At 42.5% G+C, this 27,928-nt stretch overlaps 1 protein-coding gene across 2 annotated transcripts; it reads left to right on the forward strand.

Annotated features, from left to right (window-relative positions):
* The first annotated feature begins 1,279 nt into the window (after window positions 1-1,279).
* On the forward strand, window positions 1,280-27,387 carry BNC1 (basonuclin zinc finger protein 1). Of its 2 annotated transcripts, none has more exons than XM_012763202.2 (5): window positions 1,280-1,378; window positions 15,342-15,441; window positions 16,534-16,769; window positions 18,744-20,596; window positions 25,142-27,387. In XM_012763202.2, the coding sequence occupies exons 1-5, from the start codon at window positions 1,280-1,282 to the stop codon at window positions 25,824-25,826; spliced, it is 2,973 nt and encodes a 990-aa protein (XP_012618656.1). In that variant the 3' UTR covers window positions 25,827-27,387. The 2 variants fall into 2 exon arrangements, with proteins under 2 accessions (XP_012618656.1, XP_012618660.2); XM_012763206.2 differs by lacking the exon at window positions 1,280-1,378 and adding an exon at window positions 2,468-2,545.
* Window positions 27,388-27,928: the final 541 nt, after the last annotated feature.

The following is a 27,928-nucleotide window of genomic DNA, read 5'->3' on the forward strand; positions in this document are numbered from 1 at the left end:
TGTGACTTCATACCTGCAAGGAAGGCCACCACCTGCAGATCCAGGACACTAATCTGGCCACATGCCAGATATGTGTCCAGCCTGGGGACAGGCAGCAGGGCCCTCTGGACCCCAAGAAGCCCAGACACCCATACTTTCTTCTTCAAGCCCTTAATGCTCCGCTTTCCCTCTTCTTTCCCCCAGAGGCCTTCTGTCTTCCTGGGCCTTCCAGAGCCAGAACCGGGCGCCCTCTGTGCGACTGAGGGCAACTCTCTTCTTTTTCCCTTTCATGTGAAGAGAGAGCTTTGTTTCCTTTTCAAGGATCTCCACCAGCAGCAAGGCAGGTGGAATGAATCGGGGAAAGAGGAAGCAGGACACCCCCCTCCAAGTCTAGACTTTAGAGAATCCTTTCAAGGACCTGCAAAGGCCGCAGAGAGAAGGTCTGATTCGCCGCAGGTTCTGCGTGTGCCCTGCCCGCCCAGCAGCTGTGGGCGATCTCTGCCAGCTGCCAGGGCTCAGGGCGCCGGTGTCCTCAGCCCCCCGCCTCGCCTCGGGGGCGCCAAGCTCCTGTGTGCTTTCCCAGTACACTTGCTTTCTTTTTATCCTTAGCATCCAATTCAATGGGCGAACATTTCATCCCATTTTACAACTGAAACAGTTGAGGCTCGCTGGGAAAGCAAAGACACTTGTCCTGGGCAAGTAGTAAAGCTGGGACTTTAACTCCTTAGGCCACCGAGGGGAAGGAGGTGCTTGTACGCCTTACTAAAGCCTCCGGGCGGTCCCCTTCTCCACCCCCTGGGGCGCGTCCCCCCACTTCCTGGGGCGTAAGCTCCGACGGTGAGGGTGGCCAGCCCCCCGCCGCCGCCCCGCGGGACCCCGAGGGCGCCCCCGGGCAGGTGGGGAGGCGGGATCATGCCCTGAGAGGACAGCCAGGGAACTTCAGAGCGTCTCCCTTCCCGGGAGAGGCGAACACCGACACGTCTGTGTCTTTCACCGACAAGTGCCTTCAAGCCCGGCGGGGGCAGACACCTCCGGCGCGGCCTCCGCGGGCTGCGGGGGCCACGGCCTCGCCTCAGCTGCACTGACTTAGTGCGTTCGGGCCGCCTGAGCCGCAGGCGTCTTCCCGGGCGGCGCGGCGCCCCGCAGCCCAGGGCGACTCGGCGGCCCGGGAGGAGGGGCGGGGAGGCGGGCGGAGGGCGCCCGGGGCGCAGGGGGCGGGCGTGCGGGCACACGCGGAGCGCGGCCCGGCGCCCGCGGAGCCGCCCACTTCGCCGGGTCGGGCCCGACGGCGGGAGCTTGGATGCGTCGGCGCCCGCCGAGCCGGGGCGGACGCGGGGCGGCCCGCGCCGGGAGGACGCGCCGGGAGCCCTGGCACCGCAGCGGCCGCAGGATGGCTGAGGTAAGCGCGGCGCGCTCCGCGGGCACGAAGCCGGACGCGGCTTGGCGGGCTCCCGGGGGACCCGGAGGCCACCTGCGGGCGCCCAGAGGCGGCGGGAGGGAGCCTCGTCCCCGCCGGGAGGGCGGGAGGGCTCGGGCCGTCGCCGCCCGACGTCCGGAGCAGCCCGGGCGTGTGGGACGAACGGGTCTGGGCGAGACTCCAGCACCCCGCGCTTCGGTCCAGGACTCTCGCTTGGACTTGCTGTTCCAACCTGTGGGATGTGGCCCCCTTTTTATTTGTCTTTTACCTCAGAATTAGTGATATTTCCGAGAGACCGTTTTCTGCCAGGACTTTGTTTCTCGGGAGAACAGAGCGAGTGTGTGGTGAATGCGGTCACTCGTGAGGAGAACTGCGGGGCGGGCGGGCGGGCGGCCGCGACGGGGCTCCTGCCCACCGCGGGACAAACCTTTTGTGAGACAACAGCCACCGCGACAGAAAGCCGCAGCGGCTTCGCAAATCCCCATCCAGGCAGGTCCTGTCAGGAAGCCTCTCGGCGGGGAAGGTGCGGGACAGGGTCTGCCGTGTCGCAGCGGACCGTGTGGCCCTAGGGACGGTTCCGCGTGCGGCGCCCCCGCCCTGCCGCGCGCGGCTCGGGGTGCGGGCGCCGTGCGCCCACGTGAGAGCAGACCGCCGTGTCGCCACGCCGAGCGGTTCACCTGCGAGCGACGGGAGGTGAGCCGGGCTGCCGAGCCCGAGCTGTCCCCGCGCTGCCTTCAGGTTTCCGCCCGGCAGGCGGCCCCGGGGGCCCTTCCCGTCCCCTGCTCTGAGCTCCCCGGACGGCTCGGTCCGGCCTCGGGCCCCGGGAGCTCCGCGCCCGCCCGTCTCGGGACGTCCCTGCGGGTCCCCGCGGGGAGCCGGGCGGCGAGGCGGGCGGGCGCGGAGGAGGCCGCTGTCCCGCGGGCGCCGCGGCCAGACCCCAGCCCCACCGGCTGCCTGGCGTTGCAGGGGCCGCTAAGGCTTTGTCAGCCAGATGTGAGGAGACTGTGGAGAGGGAGTGCAGGAGGAGATCTGAGATCAATCAGAGCATAGCTCGGAGCCAAACTTTCCCAAATGCGGTGTAGAAACATGCTCTCCTCATTTAAGGCGTCCCTGTGTGGCTGTGGGGCTGCCACCGGTCTGAGTTTGACAGTGTGTGGAATGCCAGCGAGCAGCCCTGCGTGCCAGCGAAGTGGTGGTGTCGGGCGGGGTCGGACCCTGGGCTTCAGCCGCGTCCCCTGCTTTTAGCGCTCTGAAGGCCAGGGCGTTTACACCGGGCCAGACGCCTGCTCTCCGCCAGGCCTCTGCTGTTAACACTTAAGGGGCCTGAAAGAGGCCCCACTGGTGTCCTGGGAATCCCTGTCAGAGAGGGTGTGTGTTTGTGTGTGTGTGTGTGTGTGTGTGTGTGTGTGAGAGTGAGCGAGCGAGCGAGTGTGTGTGTGTGTGTGTGTGTGCGCGAGAAAACATGTGTTACTGCATGGGACCGCAGAGCAGATGTAGCAACCGTTTTTTAAAAATATATTCTTCTCATTAAAGCGACAAGATTTTGGCTTGGCAATAAGTGAACTGAAAAAAAACAGCATTTGGCAGATTTTTTTTTTACTGGTGTCCTTTCATTCCTTGTTTATTGTTTTAATTTGCTATTAGATTTTATGGGATCTTTTCATAAGAGTTTTTTGACTTTGCGAATATGTTTATGTGTTAAAACTTTTGTTCAGTTGTAAGTGTACTGCCTTCTTAATTGTCCCTTCCCAAATTCATTGATATACATTATTAAAACCTCATTAAAATTGTATATGTCAAAGTAAAATTTTTGTACATCGTATAAAAGAACATTACTTCAGATGTTACAAAGTGTGCTGGATTTGATTTTTGTTTTATATAGGTGTGAAAAGATAACTGCCCCTTTTGCTATGATGAATTTTGATAAATGACTTTATTCTTTTTGGCATATTTTCAGGTAGTTAAAAAGAATAAGATATGAGTCATCATTTTATTTCTCATCTAATAAGTCTGCTAACTTTAATTTCACTAAGAAACTATTACTATTTCAAGTCAACTGTTGGTTGAACATGTTGCTGTTACAGTTAAAAGCTGAGAAGAGGTGGTGAAATCTTCACTCAGCACACATGCTGCTCATACTCTGGGAACTCATAATTATGTTCATACATCTGCATGATTTAATTTGGAATATCATCTATACCTATAGCGTCCCTTCAGAATAGTAAGGATTTAGGAACATTCTCCTCCTTCAGCTGGAGAGAAAGTGGTTAGTTTGAAGTTGTTATTTGGTGGTTGATACCCGCCAGGATGTGAAATAATGATTTGTTTGCTGTGGTTATAATTCATATTAGAAATATTGACCAACATGGAGTAATTGCCTTGGAAGCAGAAGGTTTACATAAAAGATTATTTTATTTTTTATTTCCCTGCAGCAGTTAGGGTTGCATCCCAGGCCCGTTCCCACTTTCTATACTTCAACTTGGAAAGACGATCCAAGCTGATGGATGAGAAAAGCCATATAGGTTTCCCTGTGGAACAAATAATAATTGTTCTTTAAGCACATGCTTGTCATTTATGAATGCCTAGGGATAAATATAAATGAGGTAACATTTTAAAATTTCAGTTCGTCAGTAAAATTAAACTGAAGCCTATGGGGTGGTTGGGGGGGTCAGAAATGGCTTTTAGCTTTCATATAGGGCTTTAGAAGTTATTTTGACGTGGCTATTAAAAGAGATGCCCTGAAGGTTCCACAAGGTAAATTACTTACAGGAGGAGTTTGCTTCACCCCAAGGTGAATTTTCTTCTCTACAGATGTCATTTAGAGTGAGTTACTTTTGTCAGAAACCACCCTTTTTAAAAAGAACTCCAAATACCCTGGCTAAGGTAAAATCTCAGTGCTGAGCCACTCATCTTTTTGGTATCTAAGATCAAGATTTAGGGAGTCAATACATATTTTTAATTGCCTTATGCCAAGTATTCTACCATACAACTTTTACTTGTTTCTTTATTTTTGATCACTTATCTGAGATGTTAAATATCACTGGATTCTGCTCAGCAGGAGCATCTGGAAAAGGTTTCTTTTTCCTTTTAAATTGGTTTCTACCTAAAAATCTTATTCTGCTTATCTTGTCATTCTTTGAAGTCCTTTTCCTAATTCTGGAAATTCCAAGATTCCAGTGTGGCACCATTTTTCTGCACAGACATATGCCTATTTTAGCCAAAGAGGGTGGGTATAAACAGAACAGACAGGCCTCTCCAGGGTCCCATTTGGGGCCTTCTCAAACTTCACATAGTTATAAGCAGACTGTCACTGTTCCCATCCACACATGGACTCATTATTATAAACTAGCCTAACAAATCACAGGAGTACTCTGCCTTAGGGAGTTAAGTTCACCCGACTAATGTGAAGCAAAAGAGAGATGGAGAAAAAAATATTATGAAGGCTGGGTCCAAACAGGCCTGTACGGAGGGAAATGGTTGCCTCAGGTGTAAACTCTAATTCGGACTTCTAACATTTTTTCATATGGTTAGATTAGTTTGATTGTCTCTGCTTTCAGATTATTTGTGTGCTTCTACCATTTTAATTAGTCTGACCTTTTCTTTTTAAAAACTTAGTTTTAAAAATCTAGTTCTCATTAAGTCCCTAAAATAAATGTTTACAAAATTTTACTTAGAAATGTTCACAATTTCATCTTAATTTTTCATCAGCAGCAAAAGCAAAGTTGCATTGCTCATCCAGCTTGGGTTAAATTATCCTGAAGTGTAAGTGTCTTTCGTTTTGTATTTTGATTTTACCCCAGGCTGATTCAACTATGTTCAGAAGTTCCCTGACATCTTTCAGTTTTTCATTATCAAAGGTTTCTAAAGATTACCTCTGAGGTTTCCCAAATTTAGATTACAAAGGAAAAATATATCCATATAATTTATATTTCTGTATAGTTTTTTATTTTTCTTAACGAGAAACGTTTGGTTTGGTTTTTGAGATAATATTTGCATCTTTTGTATTTTCAGTTTTCAGAACTAATACTTTTTTAAAAAGGCACAGATGTTAAATTATTTTGGCACAGGGTTTTATACTTTGATTTATAGACATCAAAAGAAGTATTTTTCCTCATCCTTTTTGAACTAAGCTGCAAGAGAACACAACAAATGGGTCACGTATACTTTTTACTCACAGGTAGAGTCAGCCCAACATCTGTCACCTGAAGGGACTCTACCTCCCACCTGCCCTTCTCTGACAGACCCTTCTCCGTGCCCTCAGTCTTCTTTGGCCTCTCCATTTATCCCCATACTTTCAGTGAGAAACCAGATTTCTGTCAATTCTCCTTTAGCAACATTTTTATATTGCAAATGCTGACTACCTGGTTTCTGAGCCTCCCCAGATCTCCTCTTTTAACCATGCTTGCGGTAAACAGTGTCTCTCCATCGTGTGGAATGATTACATGAATCCAATAAAGAAACTCCTGGCTCCCCATCTGGACAGCCCACACCTACCCTACATTGGCTTTCAAGGCCACTTCTCACTGCCTATAACAAAAACCTGTGATCTGTGGCCCAGGCTCCTTGGCCTGACACTCATGTACATGGTAAGCCTTTCTTCGTGCCTAGGCCTGTGGTATTTTCTGCATGCACTGATGAAAGCACGCCTGCTTCCTTCTGGAGGAAGCCACCTCTGGCCTCTTTGTACAACCTTGAATTCTCCCTCTATATTTGTCATTTCACTCAAACTATTAAATTGGGGGCAGAGGAGTGGGAGTCTTGACTTATTTTTTCACTTTTTATTATAGAAAATTAGAAACAATCAAAATTAGGATAGTTTAATGAAGTTTGGTAGTATGTGCTGGGGTTTCAATAGTTATCAATTTCAAGCTAATCTCATTTCATTTATGTTTCCTACCCATTTCTCCCTTTATTATCAACAATGGATTACATTAAAGCAAATCCTAGGCATCATATAATCTCATTCATATATATTTTAATATGTAGCTCTAAAACATAAAGGCTCTTTTTTTAAAAAAAACAAAAGCAATATGCCATAGAGTACCTAAAAAAATGATAGTAACTCTGAAATACACTTAAATTTTCAGTCGAGTTCAAATTTCCTTGGTTGTTACATAAACTTTGTATTACAGTTGGTTTGTCCAATCAGGATCCAAGTAAAGTCCATATATTTTCTTTTATAATCTATAGGTTCATACTTTACTTTTTTTCCTTGCAATTTATCTATTGAAAAAGCTGGGTCATTTTCCTGTAGAATGCACCGCAGTCTGGATTTTAATGATTGTTTTCTTGTGGTATCATTTAAACATTCCTCTATCCCCAATATTTTCTTAAATTGAAGTTGATCAAGAGGCTTGATCTAATTCAGGTTTGAACTTTTTTGGCAAGAGCACCAGATGTGTGGTGATATGTATCCTTCTATACAGAGGCAAATGGCCTGGTTGTCATCTTTTTCATTTTCATTTGGAGTTGTGGAATGGTGGTATTCTAGTTATTCATATATTTGATTCACATTCAGAGAGAATCTTCATCTCATCAATGATGTGTTTACTCTGAAATACAGGTTATATAGAAAAGAATACATACTTGATTCTTTTCCTTTGTTTACCAGTTTTCAGAATAATTAGTTGGTTTCCTAGTATTCCCTAAAGGTGGCCAATGAGTTTTATTTGTTTTGAGTATATTTCGAATTCCTAGATTTTAACACAGTAAATGACTTATACTCATTTTTGACAAATCCTATTCTCCACCCTGCTGTTCTTGACCGACCCAGTTGTGTGACTTTTCTTCCCAATGAATCCATGTGCTCCCCTAGTGCCAAACACTGAGAGTTACTCATCTTTGTATCTCCACGAGACTCTCATGGTTACCAGTACATGGTAAATGCTTTTAAAACAAACTAAAAACAACTCGTTAAATAAAGGGTTATCATTTTGTTAAACTTTTAATGGAAGATGATGGCATGATGCATTAAGATGAACATCTGGTCTGTGTATGCTTCTCCAGGTGGGCTTTAGTTCAGTGCCCTCAGCTGCAGATAAGCTGCCTCACGTGAAAGGACCTCGTGAGTTTTCTTCTCTCTTCTTCCCAGTTGTCCTTGTTGCCCATCCAGCAAATAATTATAATATATTCAGAATCCTAGTTGTACTTCTGTGGGTTTGCATATGTGAGAAAAACAGTGGAAAACTTTAAAAAGTGAAAGAAATTGGTGAAAAGTAAGAGGAAGGAAGGTAGGGAGCAAAAGGAAAAATCCACTTCTAGTAAGAAAAGTGAGAAGTATACAGGCAAAACAGCTCCAAAGAACAGTGGGGTAGAGAACTCTCACCCTTGCATAATTGAGTTTTCTGAATCAGAAAGGCTAGCTCTGCAGCCACAGAGAAAATGAGAATGATAGTTTCACAGCAGGTGAAGAGAAACGAAGCTCTCTCCCTACAAGCTAAGGGTGGCTGGCTGCTTTAAAAACTGTCTCGTAGTATGTTTCCTGGTTGGCATTTTTGATATGTTTTCCAGGATTCAATCATATTAGCAGTAATGATCTATATTTAATATTGTAAAATACAACTTGGAAAAACCTGAAGCATTTTTATTCTAAAGCTTGGTGGCTTTTAAAAAGTGACTTATGGGCTGGGCATGGTGTCTCATGCCTGTAATCCTAGCACTCTGGGAGGCCAAGGCAGGAGTATTGCTTGAGGTCAGGAGTTTGAGACCAGCCTGAGCAAGAGTGAGACCCCCGTCTCTACCAAAAATAGAAAAAATTAGCCAGGCGCAGTCTTGCACACCTATAGTCCCAGCTACTTGGGAAGCTGAGGCAGGAGGATTGATCGCTTGAACCCAGGAGTTTGAGGTTGCAGTGAGCTATGATGATGCCTCTGTACTCTACCCAAGGCAACAGAGCAAGACTCTGTCAAAAAAAAAAAGAAAAGAAAGAAAAGTGACGTGACATGTGGTTTTTAGCAGATTAGATCCTTTAATTTCAAGTCAGGAACTTATAATTCTTACCCTTGAAAATCTAGCACAGTAGTAATGACACCGTACAGATTGGATCTTCAGCTCTCTATCTGTGTATCCTTATTAATATGGCTAGCAGGCCTCTGAGATAGGCAGGAGCAGGTGTCCAGCTGTTTTATAGTCAAAGGTGTCAAGGCATGGAGCTGAAGGTTATATGGCTTCACTAGAAGTAAAACATAAGTTGAGGCCAGTCCTAAGTTTTACTACCTCTCGGTGAAAGATGCCCAGTGAGGTGAAGGGGAAACTCGGGCTTCCCAGCTCTACAAGCAGAAGTATCTTTATAAGAGGTATCTTTTTATATTTATTTCACACCTTTTTAAAAAGGCATGCTGTTAGAACAAAATCCAGACTCCTTCACCTGCCCCACAAGGTCCTGTGCAGAGCGTACTCTGTCACCTCTCTGACTCCACTCCAAATACACTGGCTCTTTAGCTGTTCCCTGAACAACTCAGCCTCCTCTGTGCCTCATGGCCTTTGCATTTGCTGCGCCTTCTGCCTTAAACACTCCTTCCCTCTCCAGGTCTTCACATAACTAGCTAGCTCCTTGCCATCCCCTGGCAAGATGTCACCTCCTCACAGCCCTTGGTGATGACCCTGTCTAAAAGATTCTTGTTCCTGCCGGGCGCGGTGGCTCACGCCTGTAATCCTAGCACTTTGGGAGGCTGAGGCGGGCAGATTGCCCAAGGTCAGGAGTTCGAAACCAGCCTGAGCGAGACCCCGTCTCTACCAAAAAAATAGAAACAAATTAATTGACCAACTAAAAATATATATACAAAAAATTAGCCGGGCATGGTGACGCATGCCTGTAGTCCCAGCTACTCGGGAGGCTGAGGCAGGAGGATCGCTTGAGCCCAGGAGATTAGGGTTGCTGTGAGCCAGGCTGATGCCACGGCACTCACTCTAGCCTGGGCAACAAAGTGAGACTCTGTCTCAAAAAAAAAAAAAAAAAGATTCTTGTTCCTATACCTCCCTCTCCATGCCACCCTGTTAAATCACCAGCATATCTTTCTGTTTAGTTCTTTCATAACACTTGGCTTATTCTGAAATGATTTGATTTGTTTACTTGTTCATTTTCTGTCTCTCTCTTCTAGAATGTTAAGTTTCTTTAGGGCAGGGACTTCATCAGTCTTCAACACTTTAACCTCTAGATTTTAGAACAATGCCCAGCTAGTAAATATTTATTCAATGGATGAAGTTTCTTTGCTATATGGAACTTTAATGTCCTTATCTGTACAACTGTGTGATAATACCTAACTCTGAAAGTGGTTGTAGGGATTAAATGAAACCATAAATGTAACTTAGTTACACCAGTAACTAAGTAGTTAACACCAGATATTAATATTTCAAGACAAAAAACTACCCCCAGTATCCAGATTTTAGACCACCCTGATAGCCTGTAAATTCCTCAGCCTTTCATCTGTAAAATGGGGATAGTAATGACCTACCTCCCTGGGTAGTTGTGAGAAAGAAATGAAGTAATACATGTACACTACTTAGTACAGTGTCTTGCACATAATAAATGCTCAATAAAGCTCATCAACTGTGTGACCTTGGGCAAGTTACAAATCTTCCATAAATTTAAGTTTCCTGAGAATGATTCTTTTCTCACAACAATATAGTGAGGATTAAATGATATCACTTATCAAACACAAACTACCATGTCAAAGAGCAGATGCTGGAAGGATACCTAGTCTCACCATTGAACTCAGCACTGCCCAATAGAACTTTCTGTGATGATGGAAATGTTCTGTATCTCCACTGTCCAATGCCTACATGTGGCTACTGTGTGCTTAAAATGTGGCTAGTGTGAAAGGGAATGAGCTTTACATTTTATTGATTTTAATTTAAATATAAATAGCTACATGTGGCCAGTGGCTACCGTACTGGACAGTGCAGACTAAGTAACCTGAACCTACAAAGCTGCCTGGCTACTGCATAATTCAGCACTGTGCTGAAGCTATATTACAAATGACTTCCCTCAAAGGGCTAATGCTGTGAATCTGGGAACCCCAAGGATCTTCTATTTTCCCTTCTCCACCTTTCCATCTAGTCCCCCAAGACCATCTCCCTGAATTTATCTTCAGTAATGTGAAAGTATCTGCATGTAAGAGAGATAAAAACAGCTTTGAAGTAAACAGTTTATTCTTGAACTCAATAATTCAAATCCCATCAGAGGCCTACACTGTCGGGCACGGGATGTGTGTGTATCTACCCCATCGTGTGCCTTGGCTAGCCACTTCCAGGAATTCAACGCAGTATCTCCTGACAAGAGGCCTGGGGTATCATCCCCCCACTCTGAAGGTAGAGCAGGGGTGTGTGGAAAAGGAAGTGGGTCCCCTGAGCCTACCTAAAAGCTAGATTATAACTTCCATCCCAAGACTGCAAACCCAAATCATCCATCACATACTAGGTGTGTCAGTAGTTTTTGGATGAATAAATAAGCAAATGGTAGTTACAAAAAATCAAACCAGAATTTTATATGTTGATTTGTAACACATCAAAGTGACTAATAACAATTCCGGAAATAGTCTGATTAAGATGAGTGCGTAAAAAGCAATAATCATGTCTTGATGAGTTCAGAATGTTGTAAACATCTGCTTTATGTTTCTGAAAAATGGAACAAGTATTAGGATTCCAAAGGAAAGTATGTAAATTTAAAGAGTTTTCCATTTTGATTTACATGAGTACTTTTTGTCCTGTAATTAGAATTTTGGGGTTTAATTTCATTTTAGAAGTTTTAATTTATCTTCAGATAATGGTGTTATAATTTTACTATATCATGAAGTTCTGAGATGGGCGGAAAAACCCAAGGGCCTTTAGATTGGAAGTTTTCTTAGACATTGTAATTAGCTTTTTTAGTTCATAAATAATTCCTCTGAGATTTATTTCCATAGATGTTTAATGAGCTTTATTTAAGCCTTATTCAAATGGATTCATGTAGAGCCACATGAATGTTTCTTACAAAGCAACATTCAAGCATTGAGATTATAGATAAAATTGTTTAAAATTCTGTCCCCAAACTAAAAGCTGCTAAAACTGAATGGTTAGTTTAGGTCAGTGGTCTCGATTGGGGTGGTATAGATCTTAAGGGCATTTGGTAATGTCTGGAGACATTTTTGGCTGTCCCACTGGAGGAGTGGGGTATAAGTGGCCTCTGGTGGGTAGAGGTCAGAAATGCTATCAGACATTATACAATGCACAGGACAGCCCCACACCACAAAGAATTATCTAGCCCAAAATATCTATTGTGCCAAAGTTGAGAAAACCTGAGTCAGAGGACAAGAGATGCAGAAGATAAGTTTCAGTCTTAGGCCTTGAGATGTGCCTGCAATTGCTCCCTGTATGGTTTTGCTGTACTGAGCCTGAGACAGAGTCACCCAGAGTTTCCTGGGAGTTTGCATGAGTGTGAGTCTTTTGAGTAGAGTCCTCAGGAGTGGAGGAAGCATTTGTTCCAGGACATCTCTATCTCTGGTGAAAGCATGTCTAATTCTTCTAATAAATGAAATGCGAGTTTACTTGTATAATTCCAACATCTTGTTTTTAAAGAGTGAATGATGTCTTGAGGGATATGATCCAAAATAAGTTTTCTCCCTTTAAAAAATTTTTTCTTGAAAATATTCATATTTATAGAATCTAGATTGTGAAATATTTTAGAGATTTAGAATTGAGTGTGCTGTTAGGTACGGAGAATATGCAGATGATTGGTTCATCTGATGTTCAGAGGGTTGCAGCCAAGTTTGAGATGCCGGACAACATATTAGGTGTGCCACAACTAAGCTAATGTTGCCTTTTTAAAATTTTTGTTTTGACAGTATGTAATATAAAGTAAACCATCACTCACTTGTATCCTTTAACTTACATTCAAGATAACTATATAATTATGTTTATAGGTATAGTTATATAGATGTATATGTTTATGTATTTAATACATTTGTATATGTATATACAAGTAGAAACTCTGTAACCAAAAAGTAAAGTAATTTCTGGCATTAGAATAGTGTTTCTCAATCTTTTTTTTATTACCCCTCATATCTAAGGAGATTTTAGAAATTTTTTCCTAATTTGTTTCCCCAGTGAAATTTTAATATCATACCATATAGTACTATATATCTGTTTATGTATGAATGTATCTCTGTGGTTTATACATAAAAAGTAATTTTTCACTCCCTAAGAACAAATTTTTACTCCTTTGCGGATGATATAACCCCCCTTGAGAATGCATACATTGTTAAAGCAAGACATTGTGATCACATGGATTTCTTTGTATTGTATTTTACAACTTTACAAAGAGCAAAACCTTTTCTACCACGTCTCCTGTTTTGTGGTAGCCTCTTGAACACATTAGGCAATGCTCTTGCTATTTGCCATATACCTCAGTTATGAACCAGCCCTGTTCCTTTACCTGAAAATCTCTAGTTGCAGCTGTGTTCAAGTCCATCCTAATCCTAAGAAATCATAGACGAAAGTCAAATCATAGACATTTTAACCTATATCTAGGCAGGGTGATATAAATAACAATTTTTTAGTAATATTTTTATTGACATGTAAGTCACGGACCATAAAATTCACCCTTATAAAGTGTACAATTGAGTGGCTTTTAGTGTATTCATAAAGTTAGGCAACCATCAGTACTATCTAATTTAGAACCTTTTCATCACTTCAAAAAGAAACTGGTCAAAATTTAAAATTTATGTGCTTCAAACGGCACCATCAAGAAAGTGAAAAGATAATCTAAGGATAGGAGAAAATATTTGCAAATCATATACTGGTAATGGGCTTGTACCTAGAATACGTAAATAATTCTTACAACTCAATACTAAAAAGACAACCCAGTTTTAAAATGGGCAAAGGGTCTAAATAGACATGTCTCCAAAGAAGATATACAAATGGCCAATAAACACATGAAAAGATACTGAACATCATTACCCAGCAGGGAAATGTCAATCAAAACCATGAGATATCACTCACTCCCACTAGGACGGCTATAATAAAAAAGACAGTCGACAACAAGTGTTGACGAGGATGTGGAGAAATTGGACCCCTCTTACACTGCTGGTGGGAATGTAAAATGGTGCAGCTGCTTTGGAAAACAGTTTGGTAGTTCCTCAGAAAGTTAAACATAGAGTTACCGTATGATCCAGCAGTTCTACTCCTAAGACTATACCCAAGAGAAATGAAAACATATGTCCACCATAAACTTGTACACAGGTTCCTTTGGGGGAATATGAAAATGTTTTAAAATTAGATTGCAATGATGGTTGCACAACTCTGTAAGTATACTAAAAATCATTGAATTTTTAGTATAATCCATTCACTTTAAATGAGTGGATTATATGATGGGTGGTTTATATGATATGTGAATCATATCTCAGTAAAGCTGTTCTTAAAGAGATGAAAACAAAGAATACTCTCCCCACCACCAGCACCCATTAGCAGTCACTCCCCATCCCTTCCCCACTCCCTGCAGCCCCTGATAACCACTAATCTACTCTCTGCCTCTGTCGATTGGCCTATTCTTGACATTTCATGTAAATGGAATCACACAATCTGTGACTTTTTGTACCTAACTTCATTTGCTTAGCATGTTTTCAAGGTTCATCCATGTTGTAGCATGTATTAGTATTTCATTCCTTTTTATTGCCAAATAATATTCCATTGTATGGATTTTACCATGTTTTGTTTATCCATCAGTTGATAGATGTTGGCGTTGTGTCTATGTTTTGGCTATTGCAAATAAGGCTGGTATGAACATTCATGTACAAGGTTTTGTGTGAACATACGTTTTCAGGTATATGCCTAGGACTGGAATTTCTGGGTCATATAGTAACTATACGTTTAACTTTTTGAGGAATTGTCAGAATATCTCCCAAAGGGGCTGTATCATTTTACATTCCCATCAGCAACTGATTTTTAAGTAAAGACTGGTTATATACTCTTTAAACTGAGTTTCCCAAGTCCTCAGCCAGATTCTCCCTTCCCTGTCTCCCATGCAAGGCCACATAGTCTCTCTATTGGCAGATTAGAGGTTTAAACCCATAATTGTAGGGCTTTTCATCCCTCCTCCAAACACACACACACTCGCCAGTTTCAAGGCTCTCGTGAATCACACAGATTCCACCCAGCGGCTCTTCTCGCGAACGTCAATGACAGAGCTCCATTGAGGGCCTTTTCTTTTCAATAATAGATTATATTCTTCAGGCCTCTATCTCTTTTTGAGAAACTCACCTTTAAAATGTATGTGAAGTTTTGTTCTTAATATTAGAACTTTGTTGCATACGTACATCTCTACTTTGTATTTGAGCTGTATTTTTGTACACTCCACGCCCCCACACCGAAGACGGCACCATAACATGCACCTGGGGCATCTGTGCAGGGCTTGTCCAGCCTGCATATGTCTCCAACAGTCACGTGGTCCAGTTAGTAGAATCGTTCTCAGTGTAGTCAGCCATTACATGTTCTCAAATCTATTTATATTTTCAGCCTCTGGTGGGGTTGGGGGAAATACGATCCATGGATTGCTCTCGGTTCAGATTGTTCTCCCTTTTACTTGTTCCAAGACAGCCTCTGTGCACCTTTAAGGGTTGCTGCTCTGGTCAACTCAGAGATTTGGTGAAAATGTGTCTATTCACCCTTTCTAGGAGCTTAATGACAGAGCAGGATAGTTCTTTCCAACCCATACCCTTTTCTTATAAAAAGTTCTGATGCTTTTTATCCTGTTCTCACATGTGGAATGTCTGTGTAATGTGTTTACAGTCTCCAGGTGCTATGTCGGCTACTTGTCTTTCCAGGGTAAGATATACACCTCTGGGCCTGGCACAACGTGAGCACTCACTGCTCAAAAATTCTGGACGGAGGAATAGGTTTTGTTTGGTAAATGCAATCTGTATTCCACACATCATTTACATGCTATCTATACCTGTGTTTTCCTCTTTTGCAGGCTATTGGCTGTACTCTGGACTGTAGTTGCCAAAGTTTCAAACCTGGGAAAATAAACCACCGTCAGTGTGAGCAGTGCAAACATGGATGGGTAGCCCATGGTAACTTTATTTTTCCCTCTCTCTTGGCCTGTAGTGTTCCCCCTAAATAACTTACAATTATTCAGGAACTGGTTAATGTTTAAGAATGACAGCTAACTGGTAAGCTAACTAGTAAGTTACTAGTATGTGCCAGGTAACAGGCTAAGATAAGAAGAGCTTTATCTATGTTATTTCTTTGAATCTTAACAACTCTATTTGGTAAGTGTCTTATTAACCTTGTTCTAAAGATGTAGAAATTAGTGCTTTAGTGCTATCATTTTGCTATGATGGAAATGTTCTGTGCTGTCTAACATGGTAGCTCTGGCCTAGGGTTGCCAGATAAAATACAGACTGCCCAGTTAAATTTGAATTTCAGATAAACAATGAATAATTTTTTAGCCTAGGTATGCCCCAATAAATATTTTTAGTATATTGCACCCATTCATTGTTTATCTGAATTTTATACTCAGATTTAACTGGGCATCCTGTTTTTTTATTTGCCAAATATGACCCCCTACAGGAACCACTTGGCTACTGAGTACTTGAAGTATAACTAGTGTGCTGAAGAATGGAATTTCTAGTTTTATTTAATTTTAATTTATTTAAATATAAACTTAAACAGTGATATGTGGCTGGCAACGATGGCATTGGACAGCTTAGCTTTAGGTGGTGTAATTTGCTAAATCCCACAACTAGAAAGTGGCGGACTAAGGCTCAAATCCAGATCTCTCAGATTCCCAAGCTCAGGTTCTTTCCCTCCAGACTTTATGCTTCCTGATTATCCATCTTCTTGATTATGCACTTGCCACCTTTATTTTTCCCTTTTTTCCTTGTTCCTTTGTGTTTGTGACTATTTCACTCCTTAGAGAAGCCACAAGAAAGACAGAAAAGTCTCAGGCCAGTCAATTTTGTTTTAGAAGTTCCTGTGGATAACTTCTGTTCCTGTGGATAACTTGAAGCCAGATTACTATTAAGGTTGTTAATTGTTTGCATATCCATGTTTTTTTCTGTTGGAACAGATAACTGAGAATTAGCCCTATCCTACTTTCTGTGTAGTGTTTCTCTTAAAATTAGAACTTTTCAAAATGATATTTCTTCAATTTGATTTTTCAGCTCTAAGTAAGCTGAGGATCCCTGCTGTGTATCCAACAAGCCAGGTAGAGATTGTCCAGTCCAATGTGGTGTTTGATATTAGCAGCCTCATGCTCTATGGGACCCAGGCCATCCCTGTTCGCCTGAAAATCCTACTTGACCGACTCTTCAGTGTATTGAAGCAAGATGAGGTTCTCCAGATCCTCCATGCCTTGGACTGGACCCTTCAGGATTACATCCGTGGATATGTGCTACAGGTACAGTGTTCACGGCCACTGATCTCCCCAAGTGTTTTCTGAAATTTGTGCCCATGTAACTGATGTAACCCAGTTGCCTCCCAGTGCTACAGCTTTAGTGATCATCCTTCTCTTTAATATTTTTTTGGAATGGTTTAAGGCCCAATCTCATGTTCTGGGAGAAGTCCAGTACTTTCCCCAAGATGTCTGTGAGACTTAGGATGTGGACACATTACATATTCTCTGATTTTGCCTTCGCTGAGCCCCCTCTTCCATAGCAAACTGCATTGTCCCATCTTGGATGCTGCCTCCATTTCGTTTAGTTTCTGCCCCAAACTACCTACTGACACAAGATGCTATCTGTATGAGATTTTACTGAGAGTTTGGAGGTTAAAAGGGAACTTACAATTTCATGCCACACCCTCCTGTTCTTATAGCCCTCTGCCATCCACTGCTAATTTTCCTCCTTCAGCTCCATTTCTTGTGATATTTCTGTGCTCCTGCACTTGCTCATTCTTTCTCTCTCTCTCCAATTCTCTTTTGGCCTCCTCAAATTTTCTCTTATTTTCTCTAGTGTTCCCATGTCCTTCATCCCTTTTCTCCTCTTTATTTTGCAGAGTAGTTTACTTCTCTTCCCAGACCATGCTTTGGGCGTAGGCCTCCTATTTCATATCTAAAGAGGCCATCAAGGTGTTTTTACAAGCAAAGAACATGTTTCCTGAGATGAAGTATATCATTCCTTTGAGATATGAAACAGCTACAGCATTTTTCTCTTCCTACTACACTAGAAAATATCAACTAACTTTGGTAAAAATTTCAGTGCAATGGGGGATGAATGTATTTCCAAGACCAACATAGACTTCAGCCTTACTCAGGTAGGCCATATCATTAAAATGAACCTGAATAACAACCCTTTATTGACCTAGGCCCTCTTCCAGTAATCCTACAAGGTAGGTATATTATCCCCATTTTCTAGTCAAAAAACCAAGGGCTCATAGTTGCTTCAAAATCTTGCTGAAAGTCATTTCACTAGTATGTGGCAGACCCAGAATTTGATGCCACTTCTTTCTAACTCAAAACCCCATAATCTTTCCCTGGAAACACATTTACTCACCTCTAGTGCAGGACCCCTAGCAGGCTAGAAACAACCGTTTATGTAGAGTAGCATTATGATCTTACATTATGACATCGATCAATATTTAATGATCCTAATAATCTTGCTTTCTAGTGTTAGGATTAAAAATATGGAATCAATTACCTTGAACCTCTAGTGCATGAAAAATTTATGATGTAACATTCCTCATCATCTTCAAAACTCTTACATGCACTGTGAAAAATCTCAGTAGGCCATCAAATACATGTTCTGTGATAAAATATTTATTGTAGTTTTGGGAAAAGTTAGGCCTTGCTAGAGTTTGAAAGATCTCCAACACTCTAGTATAATTACAGCTCTGCTTTGTGAACATGAGCAATAGATCAATACAGGTTCATTTGTTTTCTGATGTTAGTTGCTTAGGAAGATTATTAAACTTTCAGCAAATGAATGTTTGGGCTATATCTAGGCCTGATTGCTCCATCTGTACTCTTTAGGTAAAGAAGTTACTATTGTTCAAATGATACATATTTTAATTTTAGTGGGGAAAATTATTATGCCTAATGCAAGAAAACAAATTGGTCTAAAATAAGGTAAAAAATAATCACCAAGTTTCTCTGGCTTCACCTTGAGTAATATATTATTTCACTCTTGTAAACCAGTTGTAGGATCACTGCTCACATTTGTGCAGTTTAGGTTCTGCATAAAGCTTCTGGCCTGGGACTGTAGGGTGAGCAGGGACTCAACTCCCCAAACCCTGTGCTCATGGTGGGGGGGGAGGGTGTATCTTTTTCTGATACCTTAAAGACTAGTAGAGGCCCTCACCAAATAGCTTCTTTCTTAGAGAAAAGAACAAGGTGTTGTAAATTGATCACACTTCTAAATTCTGGGTTTGGGTTTAGGATGCATCAGGAAAAGTGCTGGATCACTGGAGCATCATGACCACTGAGGAGGAAGTGGCCACCTTGCAACAGTTTCTTCGTTTTGGAGAGACCAAGTCCATAGTTGAACTCATGGCAATTCAAGAGAAAGAAGAGCAATCCATCATCATACCACCTTCTACAACAAATGTAGATATCAGGGCTTTCATCGAGAGCTGCACCCACAGGAGTTCTAGTCTCCCCACTCCTGTGGACAAAGGAAACCCCAGCAGTATACACCCCTTTGAGAACTTCATAAGCAACATGACTTTCATGCTGCCTTTCCAGTTCTTCAACCCTCTGCCTCCACTGATAGGGTCACTGCCTGATCAATATATGCTGGAGCAGGGTCAGGACCAAAGTCAGGACCCCAAACAGGAAATCCATGGGCCCTTCCCTGATAGCAGTTTCTTAACTTCCACACCATTTCAGGTTGACAAAGATCAGTGTTTAAACTGCCCAGATGCTGTTACTAAAAAAGAAGACAATACCCATTTAAGTGACTCCAGCTCATACAACATTGTGGCTAAGCTTGAAAGGACACGGTTGTCCCCTGAGGCCAAGGTGAAGCCTGAGAGGAATAGCCTCAGCACAAAGAAGGGCCGGGTGTTCTGCACTGCATGTGAGAAGACCTTCTATGACAAAGGCACCCTCAAGATCCACTACAACGCTGTCCACCTGAAGATCAAGCATAAGTGCACCATCGAAGGGTGTAACATGGTGTTCAGCTCCCTAAGGAGCCGGAACCGCCACAGTGCCAACCCCAACCCTCGGCTGCACATGCCAATGAACAGAAATAACCGAGACAAAGATCTCAGGAACAGCCTGAACCTGGCAAGCTCTGAGAACTACAAGCGCCCAGGTTTCACGGTGACATCACCGGACTGTAGGCCTCTTCCCAGCTACCCTGGGTCAGGGGAGGATTCCAGAAGCCAGCCTGCTTTCCCAAACATTGTCCAGAATGGTGTGCTCTTTCCCAACCTGAAGACAGTCCAGCCAGTCCTTCCTTTCTACCGCAGTCCAGCCACGCCCGCTGAGCTGGCAAACACACCTGGGATGCTGCCTTCTCTTCCTCTGTTGTCCTCTTCAATCCCAGAACAGCTGGTTTCAAACGAAATGACATTCGATGCCCTTCCCAAGAAGAAATCCCGGAAGTCCAGTATGCCTATCAAAATAGAGAAGGAAGCTGTGGAAATAGCTGAGAAGAGGCACAGCCTCAGCTCAGATGAAGACCTGCCCCTGCAGGTGGTCAGTGAAGATGAGCCGGAGGCCTGCAGCCCTCAGTCAGACAGAGCATTTGAGGAGCAGCACATGCAGTCAGGAAACTTAGGGAAGCCTCTTCCTGAAGAAGAGAGGCCCTGCCATCTTGAATCAGTGATTGAGTCCAGTAGAGCCATCAGCCGAACCCCTGAGCAGACCACACACAACTCAGAGAGAGGGACTGAACAGATGCCGGCATTGATCATGGTGCCAAGAGAGGTGGAGGATGGTGGCCTTGAACATCACTTTTCACCTGGGATAGAGCCCCGAGTTCCTTTTTCTGACTACATGGAACTGCAGCAACGCCTGCTGGCTGGAGGACTCTTCGGTGCTTTGTCCAACAGGGGAATGGCTTTTCCTTGTCTCGAAGAGTCTAAAGAACTGGAGCACATGGGTCAGCATGCATTAATGAGGCAGAAGGAAGAAAATCACTTCCAGTGTGACATCTGCAAGAAGACCTTTAAAAATGCTTGCAGTGTGAAAATGCACCACAAGAATATACATGCCAAAGAAACGCACGCATGCACGGTGGAGGGCTGCAATGCCACCTTCCCTTCCCGCAGGAGCAGAGACAGGTAAGGCATTTGTTGGCAATCATTTCTTCTAACGTCTAATGCAGTGGTACTTAAACTTTAATATGCATCATGATCACCTGTAGTATTGTTAAAACACAGACTTCTTCTCATCCCTAGAATTTCTGCTTCACTGAGTCTGGGATGAGGCCTGAGAGTTTGCATTTCTAACAAGTTCCCAGGTGATGCTGATGTTACTGTTCCAGGGATCAGTTTGAGAAACACTGTTCTAATTTTCATATTTCCACATTCATGAATTTTCACTTCCAAAAATCTAAACTCACTTGCCTGCAAAACCTGACTTGAAATGATGGTGAGGTTATTTATAATCTTTTTTTAATCCCTCTTTGTGTGGATTTTTTATATATGTTCAGTACAGAGTGGTAATATGTTTAGTACAAAATAACATAATATTTCAGTATATGCATAATTCTGCCTTTCTGTGTGACAAATTCTGAATTCAGGAACACATCTAGCCCCAAGGGTATGGGATAAGGAATCATGAACTAGTTCTCACATTAGCAGCTTGGATAAAGATAAGTAACTATTTGAAGAGTAAGGAGGGAGCTCTTTAAATTACCACGGTAGCTTCCCAAAATTTGTCTGATTTTCATTTTATAATATGAAGTCTATCAAATGAAACACTTTCCTTGATTTCTATTTAACCAGCTACATTTGAAAGTACGAATTAGCGAGGCATAGTGGCTCGCTCATGCCTGTGATCTCACCACTTTGGGAGGCTTAAGGCCAGGAGTTTGAGACCAGCTATGGCAACATAGTGAGATCTTGTCTCTACCAAAAAAAACTTTCTTTTTAAATTAACCAGGTGTGGTAGTACATGCCTATTTTCCTACCTACTCAGGAGGCTAAGGTGGGAGGATCGCTTGAGCCCAGGATTTCAAGGTTACAGTGAGCTGTGATCGCACAACTGCACTCCAGCCTGGACAACAGTGAGACCCTGTCTCTAAAAAAGAAAAAAAGAAAGAGGAAGAATTAACTATTTATTTGAAGATTTTTAAAAATATTAAGGTATCAAAGAATAAAGGCTATTGGCAGGTTGTTTCAGAGGCTGTGATGTGTGGTTAAAAGATCATGAGTTTTTATGACACACATACAGTCAAACTATTTACAAAGTGCCCCCCTACAGAGCACATATCATCACTCTGGGGACACAGCATGGGCTTTACCATCTTGCTTGTGCTTTTCTTCATGAATTTGAATCATTTAACCACTCTTCAGGTCACCTTCCTCCCCAGCCTATAAACGTAAGAACAAGCAGACCGAAAGATGACCCCAGGAGACTTAAGGAAAAGATCAGCCGTCTGATAAAGTGCAATATAATAAGTGCTGAATGGCTCACAGAATATTAAAATGCTGCATTTGCTGAAACAAGCTTGACTTGAAGCAATTCAACACCAGCATTTAATCCAAATTGTAATGCCTAATTTGTTAAGAGGGTGAAAATGTACAGACTCCCACACACATTCCTGGACAAGGCTCATAAGAACATACTCATTGTCTTCTAGCAAAGAAGATAGAGCATAGGAGATACTAGTTAGAATTCCTGTTTCTGTTGCTAGGATGTTGAACCACACCACCCGGGTACTCTAATTAGCGAACCAGTCCTTCTCATTCATCCTTCAAGAGGAGGAGCGTTTGTTCATGAATAAGCCGTTGTTATGAAGAAGAGATTGTCCTATTGGTCAGATTATCCTTGACATTTATGGTACTATTCTAGCCTAAAATAGCTACTAAATTAGAAGGCATATTGGATTCAAGATACATTGTCCTTTGATATTTATTTTTTCATATATTTAATATTGTCTTATGTTCTAACCTATTTGTAGATCTGAGCACCCCACCACCACCACAATAGGAAAGCATCTTGAATTCTAAATGAAAATGACTAATTCCCATAGTCTAGAATTTGGAATGTATGATTAAAATGACACCATTTTAAATAGGACTTTATAGGCAGGCCCAGACTCATCACCATTTCTCTGAGTCAGAGATCAGAATCACGTTGCTGTAGGGACAGTTAGCTTCCCATCCTTGAGCCACTGCTACTGCCAGCAGCAGGTACTAGGACCCCCAGGAAGGGACTGGGACAGCATCCCGGATGCTTATTCACCAAAGAATATTTATCAAGAACTTTCTGTGTTAGGTGCTGAGGACACAATTCCTGTCCACAAAGGCCTTCAGTGTAGTGGGGGAGACAGACCAGTAAATAGACAGTTACAGCTGAATGTGATGGCTTAACATGGGGGAAATACAGGCTGCCGTGGGCATATGAGCCAGCACCTAACCAGACTCTTGAGAACATAAGGAAGGCTTCCTGGAAGACGGTGTGTGTCTAGACCAGCAGCTCTCAAACATTTTGGTCTCATAACTCCTTTACAAACACTTAAAACCTAAGAACCCTAAGAGGTATTCTCATTTGGGTTATATCTATCAATATTTGTCATATTATTATAGAAATTAAAAATGAAAAAATATCACTTAAATATAATAAACACATTATAACATTTTAATGAAAAATAACTACATTTTTCAAAATTTAATGAAATGAATGGCTTTGTTTTATATTTTTGCACATCTCTTTAATGTCTGGCTTAGTGGAAGACAGCTAGGTTCTCATGTCTGCTTCTGCACTCAATCTGTTGTAATAATCTACATGACATATCCCCTGGAAAACTCTACACTTGTGAAAGAATGACACTGAAAAATGCAAAGAATATCTTAGTATCATTATGAAGTTGTGACTTCAGAAACCTCCTGAAAGGGTCTCAGGGACACCTTGAGAACCACTGGCCTTAACTAATCAAAATTGTCAGAGGCGAGGATGGAAGAGTTGGAGGGAGAGACAGAGATTGAAGGAAAGAGATACAGACATGGGCAACAGTGAGCACAGCGTTAGCAAAGTGAAACAGAAAGCCTGGCACACGGTTTTTGCAGTTGTGGTCATTACTGGTCTCGGGATGTGGCACCTTGGGAAATGCATCTAACCTTCCGAGACTTGAGAGGCACCTCCATGTTAGCTCTTGGTATTCACGGGCTACTCAGGAGTGGGGCATGAGGCCCAGAGGTTTGCTTTGTTGCAGTAGGGACCTTTCTGTACATGGTTCCAGTAAATGTGTTTGACTTTTTTTTAAACCACTTGTATATACTGGAACCTATACGTCAATCTCGTGTCTGGTTTTCTGCCGACACATACCAGCCCCTTCGACCAGAATGCTGACATAATCACAGGGCAGAGTTGCAGTTAAGAAGAGCTACTTGCAAAGTGGGTGATCTGGGAGTGTAATTCTCATTATGTCCAGGAAAAAAAGTGCATCAGGAGATAGAAGAGAGAAGTTGAATAGTACATTTTGTGAATTTAATGAAATATTATTGAGCCTCACACACACACACACACACACACACACACACATTTTTGGGGATTTAGAAGAGAAAATTCAATTCTTAGTTATTTTGGTGAGGCTGCTTTTCCCTACTTTCCCCGCCATATACTCTGATCTGTATTGAGGGAAGTATTTTCTCTGTTTGGAATCATTCTCCTGTCACCTTTTACATTGTATCCCTTAGCAAAGGCTGTTTTTGCTTGTCAGAAGTTAGCAGGGAATCTCTGAGCAAGAACAACATTGATTTACAAGTTACATCCAAATGATAACATATGAGTAAAAGGCATGTGTCATAATAGATACTCATTATCTGCCCTTCAGGAATAATCATTGGGTAGAAGATTGGTGGTATGCTTATACTGCTGCATTTGCAAAACTAGTGTCTGGTATAGTATGGTGAAATGCTGTAGATGTGACCTAAACTACACAAACACACAATTCTCACCAGTCAGATTCTCACCCATACTTGCAGAACTTGCGAGGTGAAGTGTATGCAAATGCTCTAGACCAACACTATCCAAAAGAAATATAATGCATGCCACATAGGAAATTTTAAATCTTCTAATAGCTACATTAAAAAGTAAAAAACATGAAATAAGTTTTAATTCAGCATATCCAAAATATTATTATTTCAATATATGACACTGGCCACATTTTGGGTGCTCAGTGTATACATATGGCTAGTGGCTATCATACTGAACAGTGCAGCTCAAAAGTTATTATTTCCTGGTTTCATTGAAATAAAGTTCTCTGCATAGTTTCTTATAGTTTGTGACCAGTTTTCTCCTGGGATTGCCTAGTTCCAGTGTCCCAGTTAAACTGGCCTAATTGAAGTAATCTAGCCATTCTCTAAAGACGAGGAACAGGAAGTCACATGTCAGTCAGATGGTAGAAATTGAAGAGAACTACATACTCCCAGTTTCCAGACGGTTGGCTCTCCTAGTGAATGATGACTTCTGATGACAGTGGGCCAGGGCCCACTAAACATGAATGACATCCCCAGGAGCCTTACCCTTTACCATTGCTTCTCCCATGCCCCAAGTAATTCCTGGTATCTACCGAGTCCTTCCACTCCGAATCATCAGAGTGATGATTCTTCCTAAAATAACAGCCCAACCCATTGCTAACTGTCTTTTTACTCTTGCAGACATAGTTCAAACCTAAACCTCCACCAAAAAGCTTTGACCCAAGAGGCACTGGAGAGCAGTGGAGACCATTTCCGTGCAGCTTACCTTCTGAAAGATGTGGCTAAGGAGGCCTATCAGGATGTGGCTTTCACACAGCAAGCCTCCCAGACATCTGTCATCTTCAAGGGAACGAGTCGAATGGGCAGTCTGGTTTACCCAATAACCCAGGTCCACGGTGCCAGCCTGGAGAACTACAGCTCTGGCCCCCTGAGTGAGGGAACCATCCTGGATTTGAGCACTACCTCGAGCATGAAGTCGGAGAGCAGCAGCCATTCCTCCTGGGACTCTGACGGGGCTAGTGAGGAGGGCACCGTGCTCATGGATGACAGCGATGGGAACTGTGAAGGGCCGAGCCTTGTCCCTGGGGAGGACGAGTACCCCATCTGTGTGCTGATGGAGAAGGCCGACCAGAGCCTCGCCAGCCTGCACTCTGGCTTGCCCATAACCTGTCACCTCTGCCGAAAGACATACAGTAACAAAGGGACCTTTAGGGCCCACTACAAAACAGTGCACCTCCGCCAGCTCCACAAATGCAAAGTGCCGGGCTGCAACACCATGTTTTCATCTGTTCGCAGTCGAAACAGACACAGCCAGAATCCCAACCTGCACAAAAGCCTGGTCTTGTCTCCCGCTCACCCCCAGTAACAAGATGGCAGACCAAGTATGCTCTGATCAGCCTGTGTCATGATTCAGGAATAAGGCAGTCCAAAGCGATGTTTCTGACTAGTACTGTTTGGGGCAAGCCAGGCAAAAAGTGTTTGATTTGGCTTTATAGTTTTCTACAGCAGGATAAGCAGAAGACAAGCCTTGCAGGAAGTTGACACTTGGGCTGCCATTCCTATTATTATTTTTCTTAGCCCAAGAGGTTTTTCACTGACATAAGGAAAACTTGCAGAAATGTGGTTTTTCCCAGATTTGTTTACATGTTCCCTGAGAGAGCAGATCATGGGGGGGGGGGCAGGACCTGGGGGACAGCTTCACATGAGGCTTGCAATGTTAAGGGTCTTGGGGAAGAAGTGTCCTAGGGAAGAAGACTGTCACCACAGGCAAGATGCCAGTCCAAAGATTTCATTTTCAGTCCTTCTCTAATGACTCGGCAAAATCCAGGCTTGAGTTTGGGAAAGTGACTTTATACAATCCTTCCATTTGAGGTGGGTAATTGTCTTCCCCTCCCTCTCTGGCCAAAGGTCTCGTATGTTACCCCAGGGAGTTCTCAGAGGAGATGGTTGGCCTCTGACACATTCCTTGTTAATTCTTGTCTGATAACACTTGTTCAGGAAGCTGGGGGAAAATATCTCCTGCACTTAAAAATAGCGGTCTTCAATTTAATTTAAACTGATTTTGAAAATAATTTGTGCCAATGTGATTATTTGGTGTGAGTGTAGACATGTCACAGTGTCACCTCTGGATCTCTGCTCTGAAGCAGAACAAGTGATGACTTAAACTACAAAAACACTGCTCGTTCTCATTTGGTGAGCTTTGAAGTCTGTTCATTATGATCCCCTGTGGAATTAATGCAAGCATGAATCTGGCAGAACCATTTGTATATATTATGCCAAAGCGTTTGGAGAATGTGGTTCTGATGGTGGTTATGTATTTTCAGTATCACTGGATCCCTCAGTCTTCCCCCTTTTATAAATGTGTAAGATTAAGATGAACTTTCAGATTTACTTTGTAGGAAGAAAAGTAGGATATTATTGTCATACTGTATTTCTTAATATTTAACTTATTCTGAAATATATTCCACACTGTTATACACATTTGCCATTATAGTAAGACCCAAAGTGTAATCAGCCCTGTGGAACTAGACCATCTCCTAAAATTCAGCATTTACAGCATTCCAAAAGCCTGCATAGGTATAAAGAAATTGATTTTGTATTCAGAGTTCAAGTTAACCATCTAAAACTCATTGTTGATTTAAGTAAAAAATATTGTTAAAGAAAACTGAGGGTTATAAGAGATATTATTCCTCTGTCCTAAAGATGAAAAAAGCCAACGACCTACTAATTATTTCAAGTTTTTTTTTATGTTTAAATAAATGTGATGACTTAAAACTTGTCTCTGTTTAAAGCAAGATGTATCTTTCAACTGTTTTGTTACCCAGCTGTTTAATATTCCAGTTTCCCCAAAGTGGAAAAATTTGTATACAAATGTTTTCTATGATTTAATAAAGTTAAATGGCATACGTTTTGTTCATAAAGGCAAACATTTGTAAAAACGGTTGCATCACATGGACTGCCTTTTGTACATGTGCTCATGCACACACACACATTCTATGAGTTTGACAGAGCTGAAAACCCAGAGGAGGGGCCTGGTGTCCATGGAATAGTGTCAGTAACTGGTGCATATCAAAACATGAATCACAAGCCAGACGTGGTGTTGTATGCCTGTTGTCCCAGCTATTTGGGATGCTGCAGTACGAGAACCACTGAAGCCCAGGAGTTGAGGTTACAGTGAGCTATGATGGTGCCACTACACTCCAGCCTGGGCGACAAAGCAGACTCTTAACTCTAAAAATCAAAAAACTTTAAAAAAACCCACAGATATTGCAGAAATTACTGAGTTCAATAAGAAATGAAGTGGTTATTTCATTGGGAGGAGGAGCTGGGTACTGGTCTTTTATGAAGGAAAATATAAGATATTTTATCAAAAATAAGTCTTTTTTTTTTTTTTTTTGAGAGAGTCTCACTTTGTTGCCCAGGCTAGAGTGAGTGCCATGGCATCAGCCTAGCTCACAGCAACTTCAA

This window comes from Microcebus murinus, chromosome 7, assembly GCF_040939455.1.
Source record: "Microcebus murinus isolate Inina chromosome 7, M.murinus_Inina_mat1.0, whole genome shotgun sequence".
In the NCBI taxonomy this organism is placed as follows: Eukaryota; Metazoa; Chordata; class Mammalia; order Primates; family Cheirogaleidae; genus Microcebus; species Microcebus murinus.